Below are 24381 nucleotides of genomic sequence, written 5' to 3' on the forward strand. Positions count from 1 at the left end.
TCTCCGGGTCTCCCCCCATCTCCAGGCTCCCCCCCATCTCAGGGTCTCCCCCTATCTCCGGGCTCCCCCCCACCTCCGGGTCTTCCCCCCCTCTCCGGGCTCCCCCCATCTCCGGGTCTTTCCCCCCCTCTCCGGGCCTCCCCCCATCTCCGGGTCTCCCCCAGACGCCCCGCTGGCCCGGCCCCCCGGTCTGCACACTGAATCCGGTGGGCGGTGGCGACGCCCCGAGCGCTTTGCGGGGAGCCCGGCAGGCCGGCGGTGCCGGGTGGGCCGGAGCATTTGCTCCGGGGGAAAGGGCTGGTGGTGGGACAAGGTCCTGGGCAGACAGGTGGAGGTGAGCTGCCAGCTGGCGGTGGTACGTGTGGCAGGGGGCCCTGGCGTGGGGTCCTGAGATGGTGCGGCCGCTGACGGAGCAGGGCTTGGATACCTCTGTGGAGCTGTCAGCACCACGCCTTGTCCCCTTGGCATTTTGTCTGGGGCCAGACTGCCACCTCTCACTTGGCTCTGGCCTGTGGTGGGTTTGGCAGAGACCCTGGCTTTGACCGGGTTTCGGTTCATCCCTTGTGTGCCCACCGTTGTCAGGAGTACTTTCTGAGTACCTGTGTGTGAACTCCAGCCCTGTGCTGGACCCAAGAAGGGCAAAGGTGATTTCCAGGTGGCTCCTGACTACAGTCTAGCCAGGAGTCACCCACCGCTGTCCGCCATTGTCCTCGCAGTCTGAGATGAGGACCATGGGAGAGCACAGGAGCCGGCACCTGTGGGGGTGATCGGTGGAGCCAGAGTGAATTGAGGGGATAGAGAGCATCCTGCTGCTGAGTCCTCAGAAACCAGGGGCGTGAATGGGCCCAGCAGAGAAGCACTGCCCTCCCCGACACTGGGGATGGGCTAGGGCTGTGTGCTTCAGCCTAGGCTCCCGAGCAGCGCTCTGCCAGAAGCAGTCACCAGGAGCTGGGGAACACCCAGCTCAGCTGTTTCTCTTTTGAGAGAGGATTTTGCTTCCTAGTCCAGGCTAGCCTTGAACTGAGCATACTCCTGCCAGCCTCCAAGTGCTGGGAGGATACCCCACTCCTGCTAGAGAATGCATCTGAAACCAAGTCCAGCTGGGCACCAGGGGCTCACTCAGATGGCTGTGATCTTGGATGTGAAGCCAGCCTGGACAGGAAAATCCCTGAGGCTCTTATCTCCAATGAATCACCAAAAAGCTGGAAGTGGAAGACACTATTGTAGAGCAGAAAAAGTTAAGGGGCAGCTGGCGCCAGTGGCTCACGCCTGTAATCCTAGCTACTCAGGAGGCTGAGATCTGAGGATTGCGGTTCAAAGCCAGCCTGGGCAGGAAAGCCCAGGCTTATCTCCAATAAACCACTAGAAAACCAGAAGTGGCACCTTGGCTCAAGTGGTAGAGCGCTCGCCTTGAGCTGAAGAGCACAGGGACAGGGGACAGGGCCCAGGCCCAGAGTTCAAGCCCCAGGACCGACAAAACAAAAAAGAAAAAAGCTAAGGGACAAGACCATGAGTTCAAACTCCAGGACCAGAGTGCACCAATTTCCAGCCATCTTCTTGCCCTTTTCACTTTATATTTTGAGACGTTGAGATACTTGGAGAAGTGTCTGAGGGCACCACTGGCTGCCAAAGAGGCCAGGTGGGACGTTGGAGAATGTCCCACTCTGGTTGGCTGTTGTTTTTCAGGGTCATGAAGATGTCTGTAGTACCTTGAATGCAGTGGGTGGGGCTCCCTTGCTCGTGACACATGGTCTTGCTGAGGGGTTAGAATGGTTGTAGAACTTTAAGACCACTCGAGCGGGCAGCAGGGGTGCACGGGAATGCAGCCCTGTGCATGCACTGGTTTCACAGTTCGCCCTGGGTCTACTTGGCTCTCCCGCTCCCCCCAAGCTGGACACATCCCTACCTCCTTGGGCCCTTCCAGCCTGTGTCTGCTACCCGGAATCCACTCACTTTCTCCCCGCTGATGAACCGCACAAAACATCTAGCCTAGCTCCAGCTTGCCTGTCTGAGCTTCTCTTTTAGAGTAAACTTCCCATCATCCTCAGCACAGTTCAGCTTTCCAGCCTCATGGGCCTCTCTCATTTTCCTAGTCTCAGCCTCAGGACAGTGCATCCCAGTGGAGTCCCAGCCACTACCCAGTTCAGAGCTCCTCCCCTGCCCTGCCCTCCCCTCCCCTGCTGTCCTGCCCAGCCCTGCCCCTCAGCCTGCTCTTCTCAGAAGGCAGAGCTCTTTGGGGCAGGACCAGGAGTCCTGGGCTGAGGCTCCCTGAGATCGCAGCTGAAGCCAGCTTCCCCGTATACCGTACCAGTGCACACCCTGAGCAGCTCCACAGCTGGGGCCGCAGTGGCCTCAGCCTCGGTTTCTTCTGTGCATGCGCTGGCACTGGAGGTTGTCGGGGTCAGGAGGGCGCAGAGGTGATGGCACCCAGGAGTCCTCGTCTGCCTGGGACTGCTCTCTCTTCTTCCCTCTCGTGTTCTGGAAACCAGCCTGCAGTGTGTGGCTGAACACTGGGTTCAGCCAGCCTCTGTCCTTGGACGTAGATCCTGGACCTAGACCTTCGCGTTGTTCTGTGTCCTTGCCAGTGACTCTGCAGAGCTAGGTCCCTTGTCCAGAAAGAGATGAAGAATCGGCTGACTGTTTGATGCCATGTTCATTCACATCTGTACCACAGGGCAAAATGGCATGCAAAGGTTTTTTCTTCAGTACTGAAAATAGTTCAAACTTTTCTTTTTTTCCTGGTCCCGTGGCTTGAACTGTCCCTGAACTTTTGCTCAAGGCTAGCACGTTACCATTTGAGCCACAGCTCCACTTCAGGCTTTTCTTGTAGTTTCTTAAGAGTCTCATGAGCAGGGTGCTGGAGGCTCACGCCTGTCATCCTAGCTACTCAGGCAGCTGAGGTCTGAGGATCACGGTTCAAAGCCAGCCTGGGCAGGAAAGCCCATGAGACTCTTATCTCCAATAAACCATCAGAAAACCAGAAGTGGCACTGTTCAAGTGGTAGAGCTCTTGCCTTGAGCTGAAGAGCTGAGGGACAGCGCCAAGCCCAGAGTTCAAGTCCCACGACCAAAAAAAAAAAAGCCTCATGGATCTCACTACCTGGTCTGGCTTTGAACCGTGATCCTCAGATCTCAGCCTCCTGAGTAGCTAGGATGACAGGTGTGAGCCACTGGTGCCCAGTTCACAGCTCAGATAAGAGGAGCCTTCTGCAGTGGCAGGACTACACATCTGTGTGGTCCCAGCTACTTGGAAGGCTTAGGTGGGACAATGATTGGAGTTTGGGACCAGCCTGAACAAGAGTGAGACACCCTTGTCTCAAAAGGCCATGGAGAGCAAGGCTGCCGTGGAGGGCAAGGCTGCCGTGGAGGGGGCCCCAGGGTCCCCTCTGGGATCCCACCTCTGGGATCTTAGTAGATTATAATCCTTGTACTTTTTTCTTTTCTTTTGTGCGGGTCCTGAGACTTGAACTCAGGGCCTAGGTGCCATCCCTAAGCTCTTTTGCTCAAAGTTAGCTCTCTACCACTTGAGCAACTTCTGGGTTTTTGCTCTTTAATTGGAGAGTAGTCTCATGGATTTAACTGCCTGGGCTGGCTTTGAATCACGATCTTCAGATCTCAGCCTCCTGAGTAGCAGGGATTACAGGCTTGAGCCAGCTTTGTACTCTTTGATTTCAGAACAATGACCTACACAGGACAGCTCTCCTGTCTGGGCCTCCCCCTTACAGGCCGGCTCTCCGAGGAGAGCTGATGCTTCCTTTGACAGTAGGGCTGCTCACTTGTGGCCACTTGGGAAATTGTAAATGAACAGTCACGGTGTCGGTGAAAGAGAGATAACCTGTCTTGACTGGGAAGCCAGGTCGTAATTTAGCTTTCTTCTGCGGACAGTGAGAGGACGCCTGAAGAGGTTATGTTGCACAGGAGGTCCACACGCCCCTGACGGCGGCGTGGTCTCTTCGCTGCTTTGCCTGACGCAGCAGTGCTGATGACAGGCTCCCGTGGGGGTTCAGGGCAGCACAGGTTCCAGAGCTTGGCTCCAGGCCTGCGGAGGGGCTGCCCCCGCTGAGCTGGAGCTGTCCGCTCTGTTCAAGGTGCGACTGTGCCGCTTCCACTCGGCTCTGCTGCAGAGCAGGCAGAAGCCCTGGCCGTGCCCCGCCGCGTTCTTCAGGAGAAGCCTCAGGGGCCCCCCTGCAAGGTAAGAAGCCCCCCCCACCGCTGTGCTGCCTGGAGGCGGGAGGATGGGCACTGCTGGGGCCAAGCTGAGCTTCAGGGGAGGAGCTACGAGTATTGGGTCTCCTCACCCCCAGTCCGGGGACAAGCAGGCCTGGAAACATCTCCAGCTGGGCAAAGGGCCTTCCAGAACCCAGGGAAGGCCTCGGCAGTCAGCAGGTGGCTGCCTGAGCTGAGCCCGCTCCTGCGCCTCTGAGGCGTCCTGGACATGAGGCATACTCAGGGCAGACCCTGGCAAGGCAGGAGCTGTTCAGAAACAGCCTGCACTGTGCCAAATAAATGGGGTGACTTGTGGGGCACAGAGGGGTGGGGTTGCTGTGGGTTGGCCGTGCCAGGGGGAGCGGCTCCCAAGACGCCGGTGATCTGTCTGAGCTCGTTGGCGGTGGTGTTCTCAACTCCAATTCGGTCTGTGCCAACCTCAGTGTATCCCTTGGCCATACCAAGGACTTAAGCTCTAGACCAGCCATCCTGGTGGCCACAGCGGCGGGGCTTCTGTGCGTGCCTAGCGTGGAGTTCTCCCCTGGACAGCCCAGCCTGGCCGAGGAGCCCTTCACACGAGGGGGCTCCAGGGCCCCATCCAGCCCAGGAAGATCCGCCCCTTAGCCTGCCTGGCGTCCGTGCTGCGGGGCAGGGGGGGGGCTGGCTGTGTGCCCAGTGCTGTGGCGGGGCAGACCCCAGCTCCCCCGTGTCTCCTTAGGGCCTCGAGACCCGCCCCGCTCTGGTGGAGGGCGCTCCCTGCTACCGTGGTGGGGGTGCCTCTGCTCTTTGGCGTATACTACTTCACAGCAGAGGCACGGGAGAAGAGGAGGCTGCGGCTGGCCGTCGACGGCATCGGGCGCTTTGGCAGGTAGTCTGAGCTGGCAGCGCCTGGGGTGGGCAGGCGGCGCGGCTTCTCCCTCGGCTGACCTGGGAGGGCCGCAGGGCTCCCCCAGGACGGTAGCCGCCATCTAGGGGTGCTGCACCCTGGGGCCCTCAGAAGGGGCCCACCCTCACTGTTCCTTCCCACATCTGCGTTGGCCACAGGGTGCTGGGAGAGCATGGGCCCTGGGAGGTGACACCCCCTGTCCCCCCCAACCCCCATCGCCGAAGCCGCTGTCTCAGACAGGGTGGGCTCAGCAGCACAGCGCCCCCTTTCTGATGTGCCAAAGGCCTGTCGGACTCCTCTCCCAACGCAGAACCCGAGCGTTCCCACGGTCGCCAAGCGTGCGGCGTTCCGGGCATCAGCTCTTGGCAGCTGAGAGAACGCCGTTGGTGTGCGGCCCTCTGGATCCCGCTCCGCTGGGCTCTGAGTACGGCCTCCCTGGCCCGGGCCACCTTCTCAGGGAAAGCTTCATCAGAGCCTCACCCAGGCGGACTCGAGCGGTAGTGCGTGTGTGCAGGTGCTGGGTGCCAGGGAGCTCCAGCCCCCAAGTCCTTAACCCTGCCCGCCTCCTGGGCTGGTTTGGTTGGCAGGTTTGGGGCAGTGAACACTGCACACTTCCGTGCAAGTTCTCTGATCTTTACAGCCCCGGAGAGTAGGCAAGGGCAGTAGAGTCTTCTGTTTGCTTCTATGACCATCTCTGCCCTACATGGAGGGGCCACGCCGGCCCCGGCCACTGCCCACCTCAGCCGCTCCTGACCCAGCAGGACGATGGGCCTCCTAGCAGTGACCTAGGGGCCAGGCCAGGCTGCAGGAAGGGTACTACCAGCGTTTTTGTGTTTCTACATCTGCTCCCTGCCCCTAGTCCAAACAGATAAGGCTGGAAACAGAGCCATCCAGAACAGAGAGGAGCAGATGAGAGGAGCCGAGGGAAGATGGGACTTGGGAGCAGGCCAGTGAGGCGCACCACCCCGCGGGCTGGCGCAGGTTACATGGGAGAGCCAGTCAGAGGCTTGGAGCTGCTTGGTGCTCAGATGGACCGAGGGCAGGGCCGGCACACCAGAGCAATAAAAATGGAGTTTCACAAAGGTGCCTCGACAGGCCTTGAATTTGGCATTCTTCCCTCTTAGCCATCAGAGCAGCTGAAATTAAACTGTGCACCACCTTGCCTGGCTTCCCTTTCTGTTTTGAAATATTTTTTTAAGAATAACACAGAGCACTTTATTTTTTGGGTCCGGTCGTGGGGCCTGAACTCTGGGCCTGGGCGCTGTCCCTCAGCAATTCAGCTCAAGGCTAGCCCTTGAGCCACGGCGCCACTTCCGGCTTTTTTCTTTTTGCTTATGTGGTGCTGAGGAATCAAACCCAGGGCCTCAGGCATGTGAGGCAAGCGCTCTACCACTGAGCCACCTTCCCAGCCCCCTTGGCTTTTTTTCTTAAAGCTAGCACTCACTTGAGCAATGCTTCTAATTCTGGCTTTTTTGCTGGTTAATTGGAGATAAGGGTCTCATGGACTTTTCAGTCTAGGCTGGCTTTGAATCTTGATCCTGATTTCAGCCTCCTGAGTAGTCATGATTAAAGGCGTGAGCCACCGGTATCTGACAGGTCCAGGTTGTTTTGTTGTTGCTGTTGGTCATGGGGCTTCAACTCAGTCTGGGCACTGTCCTGAGCTTTTTTTGTTGTTGGTTGTGTGGCTTGAACTCTGGGCCTGGGCGCTGTCCCTCAGCTCTTCAGCTGAAGGCTAGGTTCTACCACTTCTCAGCTCTTCAGCTGAAGGCTAGGTTCTACCACTTGAGCCACAGCGCTACTTCCAGTTTTCTGAATGGTTTATGGAGATAAAAGTCTCATAGACTTTCCCACCCTGGCTGGCTTTGAACCTTGATCCTCAGATCTCAGCCTCCTGAGTAGCTAGGATTACAGGCGTGAACCACCAGCAGGCACCCAGCTGTCCTGAGCTTTTATGCTCAATGCTAATGCTCTGCCATTTTGAGCTACAGTGCCATTTCGGTGGCTAATTGGAGATAAGAGTCTCATGGACATTACTGCCCGGGCTGCCTTCAAACCACAATCCTCAGATCTCAGCTAGGGTTACCAAGGTGAGCCACTGGTGCCCAGACAGGTTTTTTGTTTTTGCCAGTCCTGGGGCTTCAACTCAGGGCCTGGGCGCTGTCCCTGAGCTGCTTTTGCTCAAGGCTAGCACTCTACCACTTGAGCCACAGCACCACTTCTGTCTTTTTCTGTGTACGTGGTACTGAAGAATTGGACCCCGGGCTTCATGCATGCTAGGCAAGCACTGTACCCCTGAGCCACCTTCCCAGCCCCCAGAGTTTTTAATATGTAGGTATACTTGTCCTATTCCTTGCCAGCTAAGGCTTAAAACCTCCTGGCTTTTCTGGGACCACCTCTGCTGAGGCCTTCCCGTTCTGTGCCCAGTAGCCTGTGGCATGGGAGGAAATCACATCTTCCCAGGGCTGACAGCCCAGGAAGAGGTACAGGGAGGGTTCCAGCTCCTAGACACCCACCCGGGGCTCCAAGCACCAAGAACAGCAGGCGCTTCTCGGGACCTGGGAAGCCCTCCTTCCCTCCTCCCTCGGTGACCCGGCTGTGGTCCTGCTGTATCTGCAGCTAGCACTGCTTCCTCCTGTCCACAGGGAGCCACTGTGCAGGGCTGAGACACACCATCTGTAAGGACAGAGTCTAAACAGAGGGGCCACACGGTACGCCAGAGGCAGGCACCTGGAATCCTAGCTACTCAGGGTGCTGGGACTAGGGGACTGCAGTTTGAAGCCAGCCTGGGCAGAAAAGTCTGAGACTCAATCTCCAGTTAACTAGCAAAAAGAAGGTGTGCCTAAGTGTTGTAGTGGTAGCTGTGCTCAGGAAGTCCAGCCAGAGTTCAAGTCCTAGGACTGCACATGTACACACACTCTCTCTCTGTCCCTCTCTCTCTCCCCCTCTCTAGGTCAAGGATTCCAGTGGTTAGACCTCAGCTTCATCTCATTGGTTGGCTAGACCTTGAGAGGACTTGAGGCAAAGAAACCTGTACAACTGGCATGATGGGGCTAACATGTCTCTGCCCCACAGGTCCCTGAGGATCGGCCTGAACATCTCCCTGGACTACTGGTGGTGCACAAACGTCACCCTGCGAGGGGTGGAAGAGGTTTGTCCCCGTGTCCTGGGCGTGCAGGGCAGGCTGGAGGAGTGGGTGCTGTAGGGCCTGGGGAGCGGCCTCTGTCCCAACCTCCCCTCCTGCCTGTGGTCAGAACAGCCCGGGGTACATGGAGGTGATGTCTGCGTGTCACCAGCGGGCAGCAGATGCCCTGGTGGAAGGAGCCATCAGCAACGGGGGCCTCTACGTGAAGCTGGGCCAAGGGCTGTGCTCCTTCAACCACCTGCTGCCGCCCGAGTACATCCAGACCCTGCGGGTCCTGGAGGACAAGGCTCTCACCAGGAACCTTGGGGAGGTAAGCTCCACGGCAGACTGGGAGGGCCGAAGGCTGCCCTGGGCCCCAGTGCCACTTTAAGTACCGCTTTCTGCCAGGTGGATCAGCTGTTTCTTGAAGACTTCCAGGCCCTGCCCAGTGAGCTCTTTCAGGAGTTTGACTACCAGCCCATAGCTGCTGCTAGCCTGGCCCAGGTGCACCGCGCCAAGCTGCACAATGGAACTCCAGTGGCTGTGAAGGTACTCGGGCTGCCCTCGGCTGGGAGGTCCCAGGCGTCTGTGGCCAACTGAGTCTTGTTATGCCTTTGCTGCTGCAGGTACAGTATGCTGATCTGCGGGACCGCTTTGACGGGGATGTACACACACTGGAGCTCCTGCTGCAGCTCGTGGGGCTCATGCACCCCAGCTTCGGCTTCGGCTGGGTCTTGCAGGTAGTGCTGGGGAACTTTAGCTTGCAGGTAGCCAGTAGTGAGTTACCAGACATGGAGCTGGCCCCTGACCATACATGTTCCCAGGACCTGAAGGGCACCCTGGCCCAGGAGCTGGACTTTGAGAATGAGGGCCGAAATGCTGAGCGCTGCGCGCAGGAGCTGAAGCACTTCCGCTATGTGGTAGTCCCTCGTGTGTACTGGGAAAAATCCAGCAAGGTGGGCCAGGCTGGCCCCTTTTTGGTGGGAGGCGGCTGCACGGGCCTTCCGGGCTCAGCCTCTTCCTCTCTCCCAGCGTGTGCTGACGGCTGACTTCTGTGAAGGTTGCAAGATCAATGATTTGGAGGCCATCAAAAGCAAGGGGCTGGCAGTGCAGGATGTGAGTGCAGGCAGGGGCGGGAAGGACAAGGGCGGGGCTCCCTCATGTCCATTACGTATCTCATGCTCTCTCCAGGTAGCAGAGAAGCTAATCCAGGCTTTTGCAGAGCAGATATTCTATACTGGTTTCATCCACTCTGATCCTCACCCTGGCAATGGTAGGGATGTCTCCAGGGTTGGGTCTTGGTGAGGGGGAATGAACGCCGACATGACTGACATGCGTTATTCCTAGTTCTGGTGCGGAAAGGTCCGGATGGCAAGGCAGAGCTGGTGTTGCTGGACCATGGACTCTACCAGTTCCTGGATCAGAAGTAAGGCAGGACAAAGCACTAGCGAGCTGTATTCTGGGTCCCGTCCACCCCCCCCCCCCGGGGCTCACAGCTGGACTCTCGCAGGGACCGGTCAGCCCTGTGCCAGCTGTGGAGGGCCATCATCTTGAGGGACGACACTGCAATGAAGACGCACTCGGCTGCGCTCGGGGTCCAAGGTGAGGGCGGACGCTGTGCCGAGGGGGCAGCCACAGCCAGCCGCCACACCCTGACCGGGCACCCTCGTCTTCCGCAGACTACCTTCTGTTCTCCGAGGTGCTCATGCAGCGGCCAGTGCGTCTGGGCCAGCTGTGGGGCTCCCATCTGCTGAGCCGAGAGGAGTCCACCTACATGCGGGACATGGCCCGGGACCATTTTGAGAACATCATGGTGGTGCTCAAGGAGCTGCCCCGGCCCATGCTGCTCGTGCTGCGAAACATCAACACCGTGCGCTCCATTGTCACCGTGCTAGGCAACCCCGTCGACCGCTACTTCCTCATGGCCAGAAGGTTGGTGGCCTAAGGGGGCTCCCCGGGGACTCCCAGGCCATGGGGCTGACGCCTGTGTCTGATGCAGTGCCATTCGGGGCTGGAGCCGCCTGGTGGTTGCAGCGTACCAGGGCATCTACAGCAGCAGCCTCCTGCGCCACGTCAAGGTCTTCTGGGAGCTACTCAAGTTTGAAGTGGCCCTGAGGTAAGTTCAAGTAGGTGCCACGGGTGGACCCGAGGCCGGTGCCTGCTCCCTGTCAGCCTGTGACCCCTCCACCTCCCTCCCCAGGCTGGAGACTTTGGCTATGCGGCTGACCACCCTCATGGTTCGGCTTTTGGTCTACTTGGGCATCGTGCCTCAGAACAAAGAGCTCTACCAGTATCTGGAGACCTAGGCTTCAGGGCCAGCAAGACTTCTAGTGTCAACAGATGGAGCTAGCCAGGCCAGTGGTATGGACACCTTACACCCCAGGGGCCTGGGGCGCGGGAATACGCTGTGGGGCTCTGACAACGCAATGACCACACACTTGCCTGAAAACAAATTGTTCTTGGTGTGTTTTGTACAAAAGGGGGGCGGGGAGGGAGGCAGTGCACACGGGCCAGGGTCGCATCCGAGGGCCTAGAAGTGGGCGGTGACCCGGTCCGTCTCCAGCAAGTCGTCCAGAATCTGTGGCGCAAGGGGAGGTTAGGGCAGGAGGACAGGGGCAGGCAAAGGGACAGGCTGGGGCGGGCGGCGGGCAGCAAGCGCTCACAATGTCAGGGGTGGTGCCGATCTTCTTGGCCAGCTCGCTGCGCTCCATGGTGCTGAGGTACAGGTAGCGGTTGAGCAGCTCCCCATCAAGCACGTTGCGCACGGCATTCTGCAGCACGCGCCGGTCCACGTGCAGCATCCTGGCCAGGCGGGCAAATGGGGGAGTCACGGCATGTCCAGGGCAGGCGGGGCTGGGGAGGGGGCAGTGCTCACCGGAAGGCTCGGGGGTTGAGGCCGGCGTGGTGGGGCAGCATGGTGGTCAGAGCATTCTGCAACATCAGCAGCCGCCGGTAGGTCTTCTCCTGCATGGGCAGCAGAAGCCCAATGCCACCGTCCAGGGTTGCTGGGGAGGATGATGTGTGAGCTAGGCCCACCCCCCCAACCTCCCCCACCCCCATGGCCACACTCACCAAACCAAGTGATGTGTTTGTTCTCCCACACAACCGACTTCCTGCTGGACCCCTCGGCAGCCCCTCGGCACGGGGTCCTCCAGAACGTGTTCACATGGGCACCCACATGGAAGTCTGCCCGGCGCAACAGGCGCATGCCCCCGAAACTCTCCTTGGCTAGGCCAGAAGACTCAGGTCACTGCTGCCCAGCACCTGGCATGAGCCCTGACAAGGGTGGGGCGGGGGCCACTCACCTTCAGGCAGGTACATGTACACCATGAGGTTGCGGTCTCGGTCAGAAACTGCGGAGCGAAGGGCTGGAGTCAACCCAGCTACCCCTGCCTCCACCCCAAGGTACCACCCTTTTTTTTTTTTTTACCCTGCCTATACTGGGACTTGAAATCAGGTCCTGACGTTCTGGCTTGGCTCTTTTGCTCAAGGCTGACACTACACTACTTGACCAATTCCAGCTTTCTCCTGGTTAATTGGAGCTTGGAGTCTCTTGGACTGTGTGCCTAGGCTGGCCTGGATGTTCAGGTGTTGCTAGGATACTAGGTATGAGCCACCAGCACCTGGAGAGGCATCACTCGCTCACCAAGGAATCCCAGCTGGGCATTGTCCACCATGAAGTCCACGCTGTACACCTCCAGGGGCTTGGCGTCCTGGGGAGGGGTGGGATGCTATCAGGACAGGCCTTGGGCTGCTGCCCTCCCACCACCGGCCAGCCTCCCGCTAGTACTCGGGACACCAGGCTCAGCGTCTTGCTTTCTTCCTGGTAGCGCAGCAGTGAGATGCTCTTCATGACGTCGGCTGCCAGGATGAAGTTCTTAACGCTGATCATCTGGTGGATGTACAGCTGAGTGTCGATGAAGGCCATGCCTGTCAGCTCGCTGGCCCGCAGACTCCACAGGAAGATCTGGGGTGGAGTGGGGGAGGGGCACAGCATCAGTAGAGAACACTGCAGACGGGGTAGAGGCCCGGATGCAGGGAGGGGGGGCGGGCAGACAGCACACCTTCTGCCCGATGGCCGACACCAAGTGGCCGTTGCAGTGGCACAGAGCAGTCACTGGCCCCTTCTGTTCCTTCTCATATAGCACCTTGAACTTGTTCTTGGTCAGGGGCTGGCCAGGCTCAGGCACCACCTCAATCACATCCATGATCAAGATCTGTCAGGGTGGGGGAGGGGTGAGTGGGGACAGCAGATGGGCAGGTCGGCCCCTCCCCGCCCCTCCCCACAGGGCCTTACCCGCCCACGGCACGTGACCTCTTCGCCCTGCATGAGGCACGTCCCAGCTGCCACATAGCCCTTGAGGCCAGACACGGTCTCCTCACTGCGCAGGGACACGGTCTTCATGCAGGTGACATGCTCCCACTCTTCCAGCTCGATCCTGCGCGGGGGAAGGCCGTGTGAGCAAACCTCCCTCTGCTGGCGGCAGGGAGGCCCGCCACCGCAGGGGCGCCTCACCTGGCGTTGGGGATGGCCTCCCAGCTGACCGGGGAGATGAGCTGGATGGAGAAGGCCTCCTGCTGGGGGTGGATGTACCTGTCATCTGCAGGGACCAGCAGGCAGGTCACGGCCGTGCCCAAGTGCAGCGGAGCCTGCTCCTCCCTCCCCCAGGGCTGCGGGCTGCCGGCTCACCTCTCTCAATGGCCTCAAACTCCTTCTCCTCACCAGTCATGCGAGGGATGCGCGTGCAAGCAGTATTGGTGCTGGTTGCCACTGCGTATACCTGGGGAGGGGGGAGGTGCTGCAAGCCGCTGCCAGGCCTCAGACAGCTGGGACGAGGGAGCGGGGGTACACACCTTGGACTCCACGTGGTAAGCCACGTAGTGGGCCGTGCAGCGCAGCGGGATCTTCCGGACGGGCCATGGGGCGTCATAGGACAAGTAGGCAGGCAGAACACTGATCCTCAGCTCACCCTGGGGTGGGGTGCAAGGGTGGCAATCAGCGTGGCCATCCCAGATGGCCACTGGCAGGGTGGGTGGACCCAGACCACTGGCCACTGCTGGGGCTGCCACATCTGGTAGAGGTTCTGCAGGGCCCACACCTTTGGTGGCCAGATTCCCTGCCATTGGCCAGTGAGCCGTGGTCCATTTTCAGGCTAATCTTAGATCAGGGGACCCCCAGAGCCTGGCTGTGCCGGAGACCCTACAAGAGGGCACCGGGCTGCCATCTAGACACTGACCGGGTCACAGCAACCCCAGTGACCCAACTGGTCACTGCTGCCATTTGGACGGCACAGGGGAAACAGGCTCCAGGAAGGGCTGTCTCTCCCCTGCCACACAACAACGACACCAGCTTAGCCTGGCTCTGGGAAAAGGGCTGAGGCGAGGCTAGGACAAAGGCTTCAGAGGTGAACCCCAACAGCAGCAGCAGATAACCTCATTAGCTAGTCCTCTTCAACATAGAGCCCCATTCCATCCCTGGCCGCACGAGCCTTTACACACTCAATTCTCGTGAGCCTGAACTCTGGGCCTGAGTGCCGTCCCTCAGCTCTTCAGCTCAAGGCGAGCGCTCTACCACTTGAGCTACAGCGCCACTTCCAGTTTTCTGGTGGTTTATTAAAGAGTTTCACAGAGTTTCCTGCCCGGGCTGGCTTTGAACCGCAATCCTCAGATCTCAGCCTCCTGAGATTACAGGCGTTGAGTCACTGGCGCCCGGCCACACACTCAATTCTTGCTCCCTGCGTGCACTCACTACCCAGCCCACATGCGCCCGGGTACCACGGTCTCCCTTCCGGCACCTCAGCACCTGGAAAGAAGCAGGCCTTCCTACCTGTCTGTTGAAGTACAGGAAGCCATGGGGGCAGTTGACGTTGTGGAATGGGGCAAAGGAGTCAATGGGGCCATCAATGCCCATGGGGTGCAGTCGCAGGGCACCCCGGCCGGTCACCAGGAGCCAGTGGGGTGAGGGGCCACAGATGAACACCTGGAGGCAGGCGCCATGAGCACTCACAGTTAGGGGACAGGCCACCCTCTACCCTAGGTCCCTGGGAAGACACCTGCCTACCCCTGAATAGCCATAAATATCCTCAAAATAGCGGAAACGGGCCACGCGGCCCCGGACTCCAGGCCCCTCCTCGGCGCCACCACCTTCCGCCTTCTTCTTGGACGGCTTTGGCTTCTTCTCACGGAAGTTAATGTTGTGGGGAACCTGGCAGAGGCTGCAGTGAACATCTGGCCCTCCAGACCCCGCTTGCCTCCCCCTCCCCACCCCCCAGCAGGCTCTAGCCACTGGCACCTTCTTGAAGCGGACTTTGAGGTTGCCCTGGCCGAGCTGAGAGTCATGGGGGAAGGCCTCGTAGATGAGCAGCTCCTGGTCCACGTGGACCTGGGGGGAGGAGGCCCGCGCAGGGAAGGTGAGGGCGTGCTGTGGTGCAGCCGCAGGCAGCCGCAGCGGGACAGACACTCACCAGCAGGTAGGGCCGGCTCTGGCGGCTCCCTAGCGCCACCAGCAGCACCTCCTTGACCAGGGGCAGCTCCCCCTGCCGAGTGGCCTCCTCCTTCCGGGCCTCGCCCTGGGTGGGAGGCTGTCCGAAGGAGCTGTCCACTAGGACCCGCTGCCCCACAGGGAAGTTCTTCACCAGAAACACCAGCCTCCAGTCAGGGAGCTGGTAGATCTGTGGAGGGACAATGGTTAGCGGTGCGGGGAAGAAGCCACGGCTGGGCAGCAGGGGCCCTGGTTTCAAGCACACCCACCTCCATGGTGCCGTTCTCTCGCACCAGCAGACACCAGTGTGTGGGCTCTGCTCGAAAGGGCGCGGGGTCACGGTCAGCCGGGGGCTGGCTGCTCCTCCGCGCCTCTTCCTTGCAGGGGCTAAAAAGGGAGCTGGAGTCCCCGTACAGCATCTCCTCCTCGTCATCCACCGTGGGGCTGGAGACCAACAGACATCTCACAGCGTGCCACCGACACCCAGACCCCCAGCACCCCGGCCGCCACGCACCTCGTCTCCGAGCCCAAGCCGTCGACCTCCGAGCCACTGCGGCCTCCCAGCTCATCGCGGGTTCCACCCAGGCGGCTCTCGGTGGTGAGCATGCCACTGACATCGCGGTACAGGCAGAGCGCAATGACTTTGGACTGCTGCAGGGTGGGGGCTCCAGATGTAGGCGGCAGGGAGGTGGGGGAGGGGGGAGGGTCAGGGGCTGTGGGCAGGCAGGTGGGGGAGGGCCCTGGGGCTGTGGGCAGACAGGAGTTGGAGGCCTACATGGTGCAGAGGGGGTTTGTGCAGCGCCAGGCGGTGGTGGCGGCCGCCATAGGAGTCGCTCTTGAGTAGGAACATGGTGACATGGCCCTCGGCGCTCATGATGACCACGTAGGGGTCAGCTGCTGCACACTGCACAATAGGGGCGCCCAGGTCCACGGGGATGAAGTGTAGCTGGTTCACTGTGGGCACGGGGCGGTCAGCATGGGATAGCTCAGTCTACACCTCTCCAAACCCGCTGGGCCAGACCCAGCTACCTACCTCCTTCCAGCAAACGGATGCCCAGAGGAGACACTTGCACAATGTACCGATTGTCCCCGATGTTTCCGGCAAAGACCGTGGGGCCCTGTGTGGCAAAGCCACTGGTGTCCAGCTCCATGATCTCCTGGCCGGTCTGCAGGATCTGTGGAGACAGTGTGAGCAGCCCCTCCCCTCAGCAACCCCAACCCCAGCCACGGCCAGAGCCGCCGGCCCGGCCCTTTACCATGGTTGAATCTTCCCGGCTTAGAATGAGGAAGCCGTGCCTTCGCCCGCCGTCCTCTGCTTCAGGCGCCCTGGGGCCCTGCTCTGCACCCTCTGCCTTGGGCGTCTCCTCCTGGGAAGAGACAAGGGCAGGAAGGAGCCGTGGCGGCTGGCAAACGTGGCTGTGGCCCTCCGGACCCGGCCGGTCCTCACACATCTGGCCTACCTCCTCCTTACGCACAGGGGCTATGACGGTCCACATGTCATAGCAACCCGGAAGTTCAAAGGTCGTTACTACTTGGGGCCGGATGCTCTTCTGGAATAAAGATGCAGTCAGGGGTCAGCCCAGTCAGGTGCTAAGAAGAAGTCCCTCCCCTTCCTCTACACACCTGCAGCACAGACAGGGCCCCATTCTTCCCATAGCCGGAACAGACCACAATCTCCAAGTCTGGCTCAGGACTGTTCTGAAACTGCACAGGGAGGGAAAAGAACGGTTTCGCAGGCACAACTCAAACCCAGCCCGCCCCTCCCCCTCCCCCCCTGCCCGCCCCTCCCCTTCCCTCCCCACTTACACCCGCCCCTCCCACACACCCCAGCCCCTCAGCCCCTCCCCTCCCAGCACCTCTTCGGATAGGAAAGCAGGCTCTCCCACGGCAGCGTTGGCACAGGGTCCGATGTTGAGCATGCTGTCGCACACCTAGGGTACAGCGGTGGTCAGGAGGCTGCATGGTCAGGCCAGGGGAGGCCGCTGCTGTCCCCGCTCACCTCAAATGAGTAGGTTGCCAGCTGTGTACCAGACTGGGCCTCACTGCCATACACCTCGATCTCGTCCACCTCGTCCTGCGGGACAGACTTGCTTCCTGCAACACAGAGAGCTGAGCCCTAAGCCAGCCCCGCCCCCAGCCTCTCACCGGCTCGGCCTACTCCGGCCCTCACCTGACCAGCCCACGGCGGCGTCCACCCGCTTCTTCTTGGAGGGAGGCTCTTCCTGTGAGGTAAGAGCGGAGTGAGCGGCCTGCAAGGTGGCCTCCTGCCAGGAGCGGCAGCCGCCTGTGGCACCCACCTTGTCGGCAGCTTCCCGGACAGCACTGGCTGGGGGCTCCTGCAGCTTCTCTGTGTACTTGAGGAGGAGGGAGTTCCCCAGGCGAGAGCCAAGGAAGAGGTACCCGGGCTCCATGGTGACCATCTGCAGGGGGGGAGGAGAGAGATGAGGGCAGGGCCCAGCCCGGCCCGGGCCGTCCCTGCGTCTCTACTCACACTGCTGGTGAGGACGCTAGCGGCCGCCTTGTCGAAGTGGAATGCTCGGACACTTCGCATGCCATCCGTGATGAGGGTCAGCACGTAGCTGTGGGCGAGGCGTGAGTGGGGCCCTGAACGAAGCAGGGCGGGCGGGGCTCTGCGGGCAGGGAGGGGACAGGCGGGGTGCTCACATCTCTCCACCCTTGAGGGAGATGACCATCTTGTCATAGGAGATGAAGGCCGCCTGGGCGCAGTCCAGGGTGATCCGCACACCTTCCTGCGTACCTGTGGGCAGGTGATCAGATGGCCGGAGGCCCCGCGGGGGGGAGGGGGGGCACAACCCACTGTCCCTGGGTGCGCCCACTCACGCAGCGGGAAGGCCGTGGTGCCTGTGGTGAGGCTGTTGAGAGACACGCCGTACGGGGGGACGCTCTGGTTCAGATACAGCAGGGAGTTGACCGCGAAGATCACCACCCCACCTGCGGGACGATGCGGGCTGGTAGGCGGTTCAGTCACCCGCCCCTCCACTACGCACCGCTATGCGGCGACCTGGACGCTCACCTATGGGTTTGGGCACAGCCAGGGCCTGGGTGCAGTCAAAAGGCAGGCTGGTGAGAGACCAGATGACGGGGTGGACCTTCTGGGTGATGTTCAGTGAGATGGCCACGATGGAGCATGTGTCCTGTCTCACAGCCACGCGCCTGGCACAGCAGGCGGGGTCAGCCCCAGCCCAGCCTCGCCCACCCTGCCCAGCCCCCACCCACACCCCAGGGCAGAGAACCCCGAGTTCCAGGGCCCCCGCCTCACCCAGGCCACGTCTGGTTAGGCTCGAACAGGATGAGCAAGGTGGGCTCATAGTAGCCGTGCAGGAACTGCAGGTCAACAATGTTGAGCAGCTTCTCATCCAGAGCCCTCACGTCAATGATGTAGCTGGGCAGGAAGCTGGACCTCTGCCTGAGGGCCCAGGGCGTCACAGGAGGGAAGGGGGGCAGGCGGAAGGGAATGCAGGCTGCCCCCTGGCGGCCCAGGCCCGCTACTCACCCCTCTCCCATGAGCCCCTCGTGCTCCTCAGCCAGGCTCTCCCTGCGGAAGGGCAGCACCACCAGCCGCGTACCGTAGATGAGCATGGCTGCACAGCGCCCGTCGGGGTCTACCCGCACGCGAGGCGTGTGCACGTTCTGCACAAACCCGTCCTGGGGACAGAGGGGAGGTCAGCAGGGCGACGACGGACACGAGGAGGAACCTCCTGGAAGCACTGGGATGGCCTACCCGAAGCTCAGGCTCCTCAAAGTAGTGCAGGGACAGGGTCTTGAGGTCGTGTGTGCCGGGGTCATATTCCACGACTGACAGCTGGGGAAGGGAGGTCAGATGGGTCCCCGCTCAGCAGCCCCCCCCCCGCCACTGTGCCCACTTCCCACCAGCCCACCCTTACCTTGGCATCCTTGAAGCTGAGGAGCAGAGCGTCACGCTTGGCACCTGCCAGCTGCACACTGGCCATGGACATGACATTGCCGAAGAAGGAGAAGGAGGCCACCAGCTCCAGCTTTTCCCGGTGAGTCTTCCCCTCTAGCAAGGCACCAGCCGATCAGGCCTGGGCCCTGAACTCTGGCTGTGTTTCCCTCCCCCGCCTCCCCTCCCCCGAGCAGGGGCAGCTACCCACCCTCCACTCACCCGTGCTCCCGTCACTCTTGGTCAAAACCTGGAGGGAAGACAGAGAGGACAGTAAGGGGCCAATCCTGGGGGCCCTCAGGGTGGAGGGCACCAGGAGGCATGCTCAATCCTCCTGTGTGCCAGCACGCAAGCCAGGTGCTCCCAAAAGCAACTGTGGGCCCCTCTGTGTGCCGGGCAGCTCACGCTCACCTGTGCGTGCCGGGCAGCTCACGCTCACCTGCGCATGCCGGGCAGGTCACAGCCACCTGCGCGTGCCGGGCAGCTCACGCCCACCTGCGCGTGCCGGGCAGCTCACGCTCACCTGCGCGTGCCCGGCAGCTCACAGCCACCTGCGCGTGCCCGGCAGCTCACAGCCACCTGCGCGTGCCGGGCAGCTCACAGCCACCTGCGCGTGCCGGGCAGCTCACAGCCACCTGCGCGTGCCCGGCAGCTCACAGCCACCTGCGTGTGCCGGGCAGCTCACACCCACCTGCGCGTGCCGGGCAGCTCACACCCACCTGCGCGTGCCGGGCAGCTCACAGCCACCTGCGTGTGCCGGGCAGCTCACACCCACCTGCGTGTGCCGGGCAGCTCACGCCCACCTGCGTGTGCCGGGCAGCTCACAGCCACCTGCGTGTGCCGGGCAGCTCACGCCCACCTGCGTGTGCCAGGCAGCTCCTGCGCGTGCCGGGCAGCTCACAGCCACCTGCGTGTGCCGGGCAGCTCACACCCACCTGCGTGTGCCGGGCAGCTCACGCCCACCTGCGTGTGCCGGGCAGCTCACGCTCACCTGTGCGTGCCGGGCAGCTCACAGCCACCTGCGCGTGCCGGGCAGCTCACGCTCACCTCTGTGTGCCAGGCAGCTCACGCTCACCTGTGCGTGCCAGGCAGCTCACAGCCACCTGTGCCTGGCCACCAGGCTGCTCTGCAGCAACCTGCCCAGCTGCACACCTACACAGTTACACCAGAGCGCAAGGCCTCCTTTTTGTTTTTCTTTAGAAAAGGTCTCATTGTGGGGTCTGGGCTGGCCTGTAACTCAGGACGCTCCTGTCTCAGCCTTCCAAGGCTGAGATTACAGTGATGCTCCCATCATGCACCTCTTCAAGGACCCTTCCCAATCATTTTACCTGAGAGGAGCTCTATCACCTCAGCTTGGTTGCAGCCTATTTTGTACAGCCTGTGCTGGGCCTGTGTGAAGGACTGGGAACGTGGCTCAGAGGTAGAGTATTTGCCTAGCATGCATGAAGCCCTGGGTTTGATTTCTCAGTACTGCATACACAGAAATAGCCAGAAGTGGCGCTGTAGCTCAAGTGGTAGAGCACTAGCTTTGAGCAAAAAAAAACAGCTCAGGAACAGTGCCCAGGTCCTGAGTTCAAGCCCCAGGACTGGAAAGAAAAAGGAGGTAGGTGGGTGCCGCCAGCCGGGTGCCACCTGCAGGAGCGCACCTGTGCCCCTGCCACTCAGTTCACCTCTTCTCACGGACCCCACCCTTTTTTTGGTCTGTTTTTTTCATTGTGATTAAGTGATTACATAAATTTCACAAGTTTCACAGTATTGTGCGACAGTGATACTTAGTGAAAGTCACAAACACATTCTAACCTTCATGGGGCAAATTGTCTCTATCGTGATCTATAACGTTTATGAGCTCTGACAATAGTTATTTCTTCCACATCGGTGATATGTGCATTCCTTTCCTTTTGCTTAGTGTCAGCTGTTCCCTCTTTCCCACTCCTTTCCTCCCTCCCATCACTGCCACTGAGTTGCTTAGTTCATTTTCATCAGTGACCAGTGCAGCTGATGGGTCCTGCTGTTGTATGGTTTCCCATTTCCCGCTGGTTCTGTGTCCTCCTCCTAGTTTCTCTCAGATGTGCACATATATGCCATATTATGTGGTCTCAGCATGGGGTCATTGAGTAGTGATATGGCCAGATGAGTGGGGGTCCTTTGTTTTTCCAGTCTTGTTTACTTTGACAGACCCCTTTTTACCCTCAACCTGACAACTTCCCACCTCCTCCAGGGCTGCAGTGGTCCAAGGCACCATTGCCACTTGCCTAATGAAAGACTGCACCACTCTGACTGGCCTTCTTGCATTCCTAAGACTGCTCTCCAGCAGTCTCTCAAAACGTAATGCAGACCAGGTCACTTGGCTCAGACAGTGCATGCTCGAGCCCCAGCCCACCCTACTATCTCTGTGACCTGCTGTCTCACCTCCCCCCTCACTCCCTCATTCTAGAAGGCTCCCTCCACCTGGAACCTCTTTGCTTCACCCCACAAGCTTCTCGACGCCTCATCTCAGATCAACTCCCACCGTCCCAGGGAGATGCAATCCCCCATCATCTCTGCTCTCTCCCTTTCGTCCTGCTGGCAGGGCCTGGCCCCTCCCCCACAGTGCATGCTTCGCGGGCAGGCATCTCTAACTGAGGTGTGAGTGGCCTCTCCCCCACAGTGCACGCTTCGCGGGCAGGCATCTCTAACTGCGGTGTGAGTCAGTACCTCTCCAAATAAAGGAATGCACACAACAGGCACCTAAGAATGCCTAAAGCAAAAGAGAGAAAAGAAAAGTTGCTGGGTGCCAGTGGCTCCCACCTGTCATCCTAGCTACTCAGGAGGCTGAGATCTGAGGATGGCAGTACAAAGCCAGCCCAGGCAGGAAAGTCCGTGAGACTCTTAGCTCCAATTAGCCACCAGAAAACCGGAAGTGACCCTGTGGCTCCAATGAATAAAGCACTAGCCTTGAGCTGAAGAGCTCAGGGACAGTGCCCAGGCCCAGAGTTCAAGCCCCACAACCTACCAAAGGAAAAAAAAAAAAAAGGAAGAAAAAAAAAGCTAATTCTAGTGAGTTTCTCTTTTTTATTGCCAGTCCTAGGCCTGAACTCAGGGCCTGGGCGCTGTCCCTGAGCTGCTTCTGCTCAAGGCTCGCACTCTACCATTTGAGCCCAGTCACCTCCAGCCTTTTCTGGTTATGTGGTGCTGAGATTCAAACCCAGGGCTTCATGCACACACTCTACCACTAAGCCACATTCCCAGCCCAAGTTTTTCTGTTTGTTCTTTTCCTGGTACTGAGTTTGAACCCAGGGCTTTGCACAAGTGCTCTATTACTAAGCTACAAACTCAAAACCTTCATGTTATAAAAACCTAGGCCAAGAGCTAGTGGCTCACACTGGTAACCCTACCTTATTAGGAGGCTGAGATTTGAGGACCAAGGTTCAAAGGCAACCTGGGCAGAAAATCTGTGAGATTATCTCCAACTAACCAGCAAAAAGCTGGAAGTAAGCTGGTAGCTCACATCTCTAATTCTAGCTACTCAGGAGGCTGAGATCTGAGGATCGAGGTTCAAAGCCAGCCTGGGCTAGAAAGTCCGTGAGACTCTTATCTCCAATAAACCACTAGAAAACCAGAAGTGGCGCTGTTGCTCCAAGCAGTAGAGCACTTGCCTTGAGCTGAAGAGTGCAGGGACAGCGCCCAAGCCTAGAGTTCAAGCCCTACAACCGATTAAGAAAAAATAAAAAGCTGGAAGTAGAGCTGTGCTCAAGTGTTAAGAGCGCCAGCTTTGAGCAGAAAAACTCAAGTGAGAGCTTGAGGACCTGAGTCCAAGCCCAAATACTGGCCCTTTCTCACCCTACCCCCAAGTACTGGTCCTTTCCCATTCTACCCCCAAAAGAAACTTAGGCCAGGCAGTGTTGTATATATCAGTGCTATCAGCACTGGAGAGGCTGAGTCGGGAGAACTGACAGTTCCAGGCTAGCCCAGGCTACATGTGAGACCCTGTCTCTAAATAAACAAAGCTTTTTTTACCTCCTTCCCACTGTGCCATAGTAAGCCTATGTTTGTTTGTTGTTGTTTTTTGTCAACTCTGGGACTTGAATGTAGGGTCTCAGGCTTGCTTGGTTTGCTTACATGGCTGGGATTCTGCCACTTGAACCATGCTCAACTGGCTTTTTTTTTAATCTTCTGATGCCAGTACTGGGGCTTGAACTCAGAGACCAGGTGTTGCCCCTGAGCAAATTTTTTGCTTAGGGTTAGTGCTCTACCACTTGAGCCACAGTGCCACTTCTGGCTTTTATTGTGTGTGTGTGGTTAATTGGAGATCAGAGTCTCACAGACTTTCCTGTATGGGCTGGCTGAACAGCAATCCTCAGATCTCAGCTTTCTAAGCAGATAGGATTATAGTCGTGAACCACCAACTCCCAATCTCCCTTAGCATTTTCACTCAAGGCTGGCATTCTATTAATTAAGCCACATTTCCACTTGTAGCTCTTGACTCCTTAATTGGAGATAAGAGTCTCATCCACTTTTCTGCTCAGGCTAACTTTGAACCATGTTCCTCAGATCTATCTCAAGAGTGCTAGGATTATAGGCATGAGCCACCAACACCTGGACAGCCTGGCTCTCTGCTAGTTAAGATGGAGATAAGAGTCTCTTAGACCTTTCTCCCTGAGCACAGTGGTGTCAGACCTTAGCCTCATGAGTAGCTTAGGATTACAGGCATGAGCCATCAGCACCTGGTTAAGCCAAGTCTTTTTAGTGTTATATACAGTTACAAAACACTTCCTAAAATATTTCATCCTTTTGTATTCTGCAAAGTAGTACACATATTTCACACACAGCAAATGTGTGCTGTGGCAAGTGCCCTGGGGAGGGAACTGTCTCCTCTATCTCCTCTAATGTGCCCCTCTGACTGCTCTCAGACCCTCCTCAAAATCCTTCCTGGGGGCTGGCAGAGTTGGTCATTTTTGTTGTTTGTTTTTGCCAGTCCTAGGGCTTGAACTTAGGGCCTGGGCACTGTCCCTGAGCTTCATTTGCTCAAGGCTAGAACTTTACCACCTGAGCCACAGCACCACTTCCAGCTTTTTCTGTGTATGAGGTACTGAGGAATTGAAGCCACGGCTTCATGCATGTGAGGCAACCACTGTACCACTGAGCCACCTTCCCAGCCCCGTGCAGAGTTGTTCAAGTGGTATAAAGGCTGGTCTCTATGAAACGTTAAATTTACTGACTTCAAACATCAATACTTCCAAGGGGAAAAACAAAACTTTCCACTGCTTTTCCCAGCTTTGGGAAGAACTATTCTGATCTCGACACACCCTCTACTTTCCAACTTCCCCTCCACTCATGACCGTGTTGTATATAACCTACGGACATTCTGGCCTGGGCCGAAGTAGTTGTTTCATCTGCCAAGAAAAGAACATCATCTTCTCCCTTTCCTTCCACTCCTCATCCCGCTAAGTTTGCCATCTCCTTGGAGAACAGCTCAGCAGCTGCTCTTGGTGCAAAGCCTCCTGAACTCCCTCATTTCCTTCTAACCACCAAAGCACCCCCGGTGTTCCATCCACGGAGGGGTTCGTCTCGTTTTACAGCTCCGCCTGTCAGTAGTCTATCCCGAAGCTAAAGCTCACCTTGACCTTGTGCCTTCAGCTAGGACGGTTCTGCCCTCGGCTAACCCGCTCTGCTGGCCTCCCTACTCCCTCCCAGGCATTCCCTGCGTGGCGCTGTGGCGGGCTGAGGTGTGGAGTGAGTGCAGTTGTCGGGGAAGGGGTCCCCTCCCCCGGGCGCGCGGGCCTGGCG

At 58.9% G+C, this 24381-nt stretch overlaps 2 protein-coding genes across 2 annotated transcripts in view; one reads left to right on the forward strand and one right to left on the reverse strand.

Moving 5' to 3' along the window:
- Positions 1 to 10651, forward strand: part of Adck5 (aarF domain containing kinase 5) — a 14923-nt gene extending 4272 nt beyond the window's left edge. Inside the window, exons 3-17 of the mRNA XM_013033854.1 lie at positions 165 to 355; positions 4088 to 4191; positions 4924 to 5073; positions 8164 to 8239; positions 8343 to 8543; positions 8621 to 8761; positions 8839 to 8952; positions 9037 to 9168; positions 9245 to 9328; positions 9404 to 9485; positions 9560 to 9638; positions 9723 to 9814; positions 9892 to 10144; positions 10212 to 10328; positions 10413 to 10651. Of these exons, the coding sequence (XP_012889308.1) occupies positions 165 to 355; positions 4088 to 4191; positions 4924 to 5073; positions 8164 to 8239; positions 8343 to 8543; positions 8621 to 8761; positions 8839 to 8952; positions 9037 to 9168; positions 9245 to 9328; positions 9404 to 9485; positions 9560 to 9638; positions 9723 to 9814; positions 9892 to 10144; positions 10212 to 10328; positions 10413 to 10518 (1922 nt within the window). The 3' untranslated portion in view covers positions 10519 to 10651. The remainder of the gene's footprint in view (positions 1 to 164; positions 356 to 4087; positions 4192 to 4923; positions 5074 to 8163; positions 8240 to 8342; positions 8544 to 8620; positions 8762 to 8838; positions 8953 to 9036; positions 9169 to 9244; positions 9329 to 9403; positions 9486 to 9559; positions 9639 to 9722; positions 9815 to 9891; positions 10145 to 10211; positions 10329 to 10412) is intronic.
- On the reverse strand, positions 10651 to 20857 carry Cpsf1 (cleavage and polyadenylation specific factor 1, 160kDa). The gene is made up of 37 exons (XM_013033855.1): positions 20825 to 20857; positions 18838 to 18865; positions 18599 to 18732; positions 18436 to 18516; positions 18208 to 18359; positions 17974 to 18120; positions 17728 to 17867; positions 17535 to 17645; positions 17358 to 17451; positions 17185 to 17272; positions 16991 to 17113; positions 16864 to 16915; positions 16693 to 16787; positions 16550 to 16624; positions 16317 to 16397; positions 16154 to 16243; positions 15950 to 16060; positions 15727 to 15868; positions 15469 to 15647; positions 15208 to 15344; positions 14963 to 15137; positions 14677 to 14883; positions 14505 to 14594; positions 14274 to 14417; positions 14040 to 14192; positions 13067 to 13183; positions 12903 to 12993; positions 12729 to 12813; positions 12510 to 12651; positions 12277 to 12429; positions 12003 to 12179; positions 11859 to 11925; positions 11518 to 11565; positions 11285 to 11440; positions 11088 to 11217; positions 10876 to 11014; positions 10651 to 10790 (listed from the first exon to the last, which is right to left on the reverse strand). Exons 1-37 carry the CDS (start codon positions 20855 to 20857, stop codon positions 10743 to 10745), a joined length of 4215 nt encoding a protein of 1404 aa, XP_012889309.1. The 3' UTR covers positions 10651 to 10742.
- Between the last annotated feature and the right edge of the window lie 3524 nt (positions 20858 to 24381).

The sequence above is a fragment of the Dipodomys ordii genome, unplaced genomic scaffold (assembly GCF_000151885.1).
Source record: "Dipodomys ordii isolate 6190 unplaced genomic scaffold, Dord_2.0 Scaffold179, whole genome shotgun sequence".
Taxonomy (NCBI): Eukaryota; Metazoa; Chordata; class Mammalia; order Rodentia; family Heteromyidae; genus Dipodomys; species Dipodomys ordii.